This window comes from Acartia tonsa, chromosome 4 (assembly GCF_053477335.1).
Source record: "Acartia tonsa isolate MP-2025a chromosome 4, ASM5347733v1, whole genome shotgun sequence".
NCBI classification, from domain to species: domain Eukaryota; kingdom Metazoa; phylum Arthropoda; class Copepoda; order Calanoida; family Acartiidae; genus Acartia; species Acartia tonsa.
Genome location: NC_137263.1, coordinates 46,287,171 through 46,293,064, shown reverse-complemented (window position 1 = coordinate 46,293,064; position 5,894 = coordinate 46,287,171). Strand labels below are relative to the sequence as shown.

Genomic DNA, 5,894 nt, shown 5'->3' with positions numbered 1-5,894 from the left:
AAAATATGTATTTTATCCCCCTTCAAAATTAATTACTGAGTACGCCCTTTAATGCAGAGTTAAGTAAAGAAAGAAAGTCATGTGATTTCTGCAACTATTTATATAAGCAATTACTTTACTACAATTAAAGTTAAAATTATTTGTAAAAACAATTGATTCTATATTCTTAATCTAATATTACCAATATTTCTTTATTGTCGATGAACTTGAATAACACAACAGACAAAACATACAAGTTATTCATTATCTTATAGTAATATACTACTATACAGTACACTCTACTTATTACATACAGTCAATAAATAAAGTGACAGAAACTTAATTGGTTAGGTAACATTTATTAATTTCTTGATATCATCTAACAGACATACATTAAAATATAATTAACATACAAATAATTCAACTACACTGAAAACAGGCATTTAAATGATCTATGAGAAAAACCAAAGTGCAGATAAAACATAATCATGAATATCTAGTATTTGTTATCGTTGTCTTGGTTTTGAATATTATTCGTCAGCTTTCCCCAGTCAAGACGTTTGAGCCTGCTGTTCTTACTTCCTAGAACCTCCTTGCCATAGTTGCTCCTGCGCCAAGCTGCCAGGTCCTGTTGCCTATTGCTGCCGCTGTAACGCTCATCATTGTATCTCGGCCTGTTAGACCCCTGGGGTAGGGGATTATCTTGCTGTCTTGAGTTCATTGTGAACAGCCTGGCGTTCTCTTTACCTGATGGTACCATCTTCATCTTCTTAACAGATGGAGGCTTAGTTTCATTCCTTGCTTGAGTTCGAGGTGTCACTTTTTTAACACTTGATTCCTACAAAATGTTTGATTTTATTTGTTTGATCAACAGCTATACAAAGTCTATGAAAACAGTAACTAAGAAAATCCTGTCACCCCTACTAATAGACGAAAACTGGCAAATATTTCATGTAATAAAATTGAAATTACAATGTTGCTAAAGTATTATATTTACTGTTTAATAAATGACCAGAGGCTACGCTCCTAGAAGCCTCTAGAAGCCAAAAAAGTTATTAACATTCTTTAGACCTATAAGAAGCTTCACTGTGAAAGAGAACCATATAGCTTCAATGGTTACCAAGATCCTTTTCTACAGACAAAAAAGCGTACTACTTTAACTAATAGTAATAAAATATGTATATTATATAGAATAAAAATGTACAAATATAAATACCTGTTTATTTCGATATTTACTGTTAGATCTTGGGTTGGAACTTGCTGCCCCACTTTTGTAATTATCAACATCAACAACATTACTACCACCAGCAACATATTTGTCAGTATCACCATTGGAAGCATTGTGACCAGGAGTGAGTTGTTTATAAGCATCAACGCCGATAGTTTTCTCTCTGGCAACTGATGTTGGCAACATCTCTCTGGCAACTGCTGTTGGCTGTATCTCTCTGGCAACTGTTGGCACTATCTCTCTGGCAACTGCTGTTGGCAACATCTCTCTGGCAACTGGCACAATCTCTCTGGCAACTATTGTTGGCACCATGGCACCTTGGCAGGGCTTAACAAACAACTTCATGTCGCAATTCCTAAAAAGATAGAATTATTGTAAACAAATGGAGAAAGTAACAATACCTCCATTTATAAAAACTAGCGGTTATGCCCCTAGAGGCCTCTAGAGGGCTCTAAAGAGCGGGGGGGGAGTCGATCCCCTCCACTTTCAATTTATTTTTTTGGGGGGGGGAGTAATTTTTTTAAGGGCGATTTCTCTTGGATGGGTGGTGCTACTCTTCCCCAAAATAGTTATAAAACTTCCATGGAGAACCATACCGGTTAAGTGGTTAGCGAGATCCTTCGGTACACACAGACAAAGATCCTTTTACTTTATCATAAGGATGAACAAAAATAAAAAAGACCAAGGAGACAAGAGTAAGGAATGTGAACGGGACCAAAAAACAGTGGAGAGAGCACAGGGTAAAAAAATTACAAATTTTTTAAAGTCACAAATAGAAATAATTAAACTAAGAATATTCCTACTTAAAAAAGACTGTTTAATTGAATTCTAAAAGATCAACGTACCTCATATCATTGTTCTTGATTTGTTCCTTCTTAATTTTGTTGATCTCCAGATCTCTTCTGAGAATATTGAAACACCCGTCAGTCTTACCAAATTGTCCTTGTGGAGACCTAAAAAAATGTAGGATAACAGAAAACCAAAAAATAAAATGTAATTTATCTTTATTATAAACTTTGCGTTTTCTATAAACATAAGCTATTTTCTTTTTCTCTCTTTGTGTCATTATGTAAGTCTGTATCAATCTATTTTTAAAGATCTTCATAGCCGATCTTTCTTCCTGGGAGGGAAGGGAAATTGGAAAGTTTATTACACTGGTCCCCAAAGTTTTATAATAACGTTTTCTTATTCGTTTGCTTAGCAACTTTGGGGACTTTTATTAAATTTCAATTGGTTGGTTTATTAAGTTGATTATCAAGGCGTTTCAAACAATAATTGTAATCTACAAAAGGGGCAATTTTGTATATCAACATTGGAAATGTACATCAATTTAAAAGCCATTGTCTTATCCCTTTAGATCCCTGCCTTTCTTTACAAGGTTTTACTTTGACTTAAAATTCAGCTGGATGTCTAAACCTGTTCCTAAACAGACAATCCATATTTTTGTTGTTGTTGCAAAAAGTACGTTTAAATTTGAGGCTTATGCACGGATGCCGAGCCCTGATTGAAGTAAATAAAACTTACTTGATGTGTTGAATAATGCGCTGAGGTGTGATGTGAGAGAGATTAAGATTGTGTTGACACTGCACAGCAAGTTCATGCTCTTCTTCACCAGTTATATCAACCTCAACCTGGAGATATATTTCATGTATTTACTATTAAACCTCTTACATTGAAATTTAGACTGGACATACATATATTTAAAAAACTAGTTTTCAGCATTAGACATTAAAGAATAATAACAAGGATGACAACATCCAAGTAAATTTGTTGCAAAACTGATTAAATACAGAATACTGTATAAGGACATACATACATTTTTAGGAATTGATTATAGATGAACTTCGCTTTATAACATTGAACCTTGCTGTAATAGGAATCAGTATTCCAAAAATTAGATGAATAGGATAATTGTATCACATAAAATTTTTGTTAAAAAGGTTAATAAGCAATATTTTTCAAATAGACATACGGGCTTTATGGTAACGACCATAGAGTTGTTACGCTTCCTAAATCGTACTCAGCAAAGTTTCAAATCGATATTACAATTCTAATATGTTTAAATTAACGAAAAGAGCTAACAATTAAGGACGGACGGAAGACCCTAATTAGTGAAAAGCTTTGTTTTCAAAACGCATCAAAAACACAATTATCATGCTTGACAATTAGATAATAATTTGATTTAAAAGCTTTTAGACCATACAGAAAGAAAACTTACCTTACTCTTTAAACAAGCCTGATCCTTTATCCAGCTATCTTCAAGTATTTCTGGAACACTAATCCTGAAATTAGTTTGAGCTTAAATTATAGATTTTGAAAACTTATTATAGCTTGTAAAAGAATAAATAAGACTGACATTAACACTTATAGAGTAGCTTTGCTTCTAAAAAAACTTATTCTAACAGTTTTGAAAATCACTGTAAAATATAAAATTTTATAAATATATAATAATACCTTAGTTCTACATCAACGTTTAGCATTCTGCAAATCAGAACTCTCAGCTCTTTGCTTGTGTGAGATATCTTTTTCTAAATAATAACATAATAATTTGTGCAACCGTAAAATTGACCACCTTCTTACTATATTTGACACCCCCCTCCTTTACTCCAAAGTCCATGGGATGTTCAATACACCCCCTTGGCTGCATTTCGGGGGTGTATCAGGGGGTGTAGAGTGTAGACCCTTGTCACGAGAGATGTAGGAGGTGTATGAGGTGGACTCCTAGGGGGGTGTACCACTATGCACTATACCCCTTCAAGTGCCTTAGAGACGAAACCGCTATTTGAATAAATAAAGTAAATAAATAAATACCAAATGCTTGTAGGTTAAACTTGCTCTGATTTGGTGAACAAGTTCCCTCAAACGCTCCTTCCCCTGTCCTTCTGCATCGAATGGTAGCCGTGCAGTCAACATGGCAAACACAATAACACCAGACGACCAAACATCAACCTAATTTTAACAAGAATGGTTGGTTATAAAAGCGTTGCACAAAGAAAGAAGAGACACCTGAATGAGTCTTGCAGACATACATTCACAAACTATAAAAGTAATTAAATTGATTTGGAAGCTGTAAAACTGAATTGATTATGTCAATTAATGGCGAAGCTTTTGAAGAAATAAGCCAGACTGGAAAAAAACTTTTTTATTGGAATATATAAGGGGAGAGGGGGGAGTTAAGTAGAATATCCTAAAACAATACTTATCGAGATCTTAACGGACAATCAAAAAATCTCACTACTTTCTATAAAAAGGCAGCAAAACAGGGCGCCAAGCATAAAAATTTGATGCACATTGGTCAGAGGAATATTTATAATGAACTAGTAAAAAATTTCATCTTTCAGGCCGGTAAAGTAGACACAGAATCGCCAGTGAAAAAAATACAAACCATTTTATAAATAACACAGGTGTCTTACAGACAAACGACATAGAATTTTAGAAGAGTTTTTCAACCAAGAATTCAAAATTATACCTTTGTATCATAGACATCCTTGGCAAACAATTCAGGAGCAGCATACTCAGGGGATCCACAGTAGGTGTTCAGCTCCACTCCTGGCCGCCAAAAGTTACTGAGTCCAAAGTCAGAAATGGCAAGAACAGTTCTGTCAAAGTTGAGAAGAAGATTCTCCAGCTTTAGGTCACGGTGAACAATTCCCTATATAAGATGAGAATTTTGTAATACTATTTTTTTAGTATAGTAAATTTTAGAATTTTAAGGCCGTTTTCGCCTGTCTACGACCAAGGGTGACATATATTAGCACGACATTGGCATTAGTTTAGATATTTTCTTACAATAATAAGTACATGATATCAGTAACTTACAAAAATATTTACTTAAATTAACTTAAAATAAGTTTATTATTCATTAAGTCCTGAGTTTAATTGTGCAATCACAAAACTTATCTTTTTCAATTGAATCCTAAAAAGTAAAAACAACTTTAATGTTAGGTTGCAACCTTAATTAAATAAATACCTGATCATGGATGTATTGAAGACCATTCATCATTTGAGCAATATAATTCTTTACTTTAGACTCACTCAGCTTTCCATTTGCTTGTATATGATCACAGACAGAACCTCCAGCATAGTACTCCATGGCAAGACAATAGTGACCATTGGATTGTAGAACTTCAAATAACCTCACAACATTATGGTGCTTGAGTGATCCTAAAATCTTAGACTCACGTTCAAGATTTCTAAGCACATATGGATCCTTGATACTTGATTTCGTGATCAACTTCATTGCAACATTTTTATCAAGTACCTTATGTTTCGCAACTTTAACCTTTGAAAACGAACCTTCGCCAATTGTCAGCGATGACAACGAGTAGTTACCTATGGAAACCATCCTGTGATTTGCCTCCATGTTGGCAAATCACAGACCAAAATATCGGGAAACCAACGTTTACACACAGGTGAACAACAAACAACTCAAAAGTAAAAAAATTGTATAAAGATTCGAAGATTTTTGCAAAAAATATTCGAACATTTTTTTCGAAAAAAATAAATCAAATATTTTTCAAATAAAAGAAATTGCATGATATGCATATAATAAACTTAAAACTGATTCTTATTTTGTCTGTTAACTTTATAATTTGCAATGAAATTTGTTTGTATAATTCTAGATTGTATATATGTACAAATTTTAACGTTTTTTAAAAAAAGTTCAAAACTGAATAATTCAAAAGTC

At 33.5% G+C, this 5,894-nt stretch overlaps 1 protein-coding gene across 1 annotated transcript; it reads right to left on the bottom strand.

Moving 5' to 3' along the window:
- Window positions 1–322: 322 nt before the first annotated feature.
- Window positions 323–5,667, bottom strand: LOC145317420 (uncharacterized). Its single transcript, XM_080158496.1, has 9 exons — window positions 5,178–5,667; window positions 4,677–4,859; window positions 4,019–4,156; window positions 3,662–3,735; window positions 3,426–3,489; window positions 2,732–2,838; window positions 2,053–2,160; window positions 1,196–1,562; window positions 323–817 (listed from the first exon to the last, which is right to left on the bottom strand). The coding sequence occupies exons 1-9, from the start codon at window positions 5,568–5,570 to the stop codon at window positions 476–478; spliced, it is 1,776 nt and encodes a 591-aa protein (XP_080014622.1). The 5' UTR covers window positions 5,571–5,667; the 3' UTR covers window positions 323–475.
- Between the last annotated feature and the right edge of the window lie 227 nt (window positions 5,668–5,894).

Coding starts and splice junctions, on each gene's coding strand:
- LOC145317420 (XM_080158496.1), bottom strand. CDS start 5,570: ATGGAGGCAAATCACAGGATGGTTTCCATAGGTAACTACTCGTTGTCA. Junction 4,157..4,676: donor AGGATGTCTATGATACAAAG/GTATAATTTTGA, acceptor TGTTAAAATTAG/GTTGATGTTTGGTCGTCTGG. Junction 2,839..3,425: donor AGGCTTGTTTAAAGAGTAAG/GTAAGTTTTCTT, acceptor ATATATCTCCAG/GTTGAGGTTGATATAACTGG.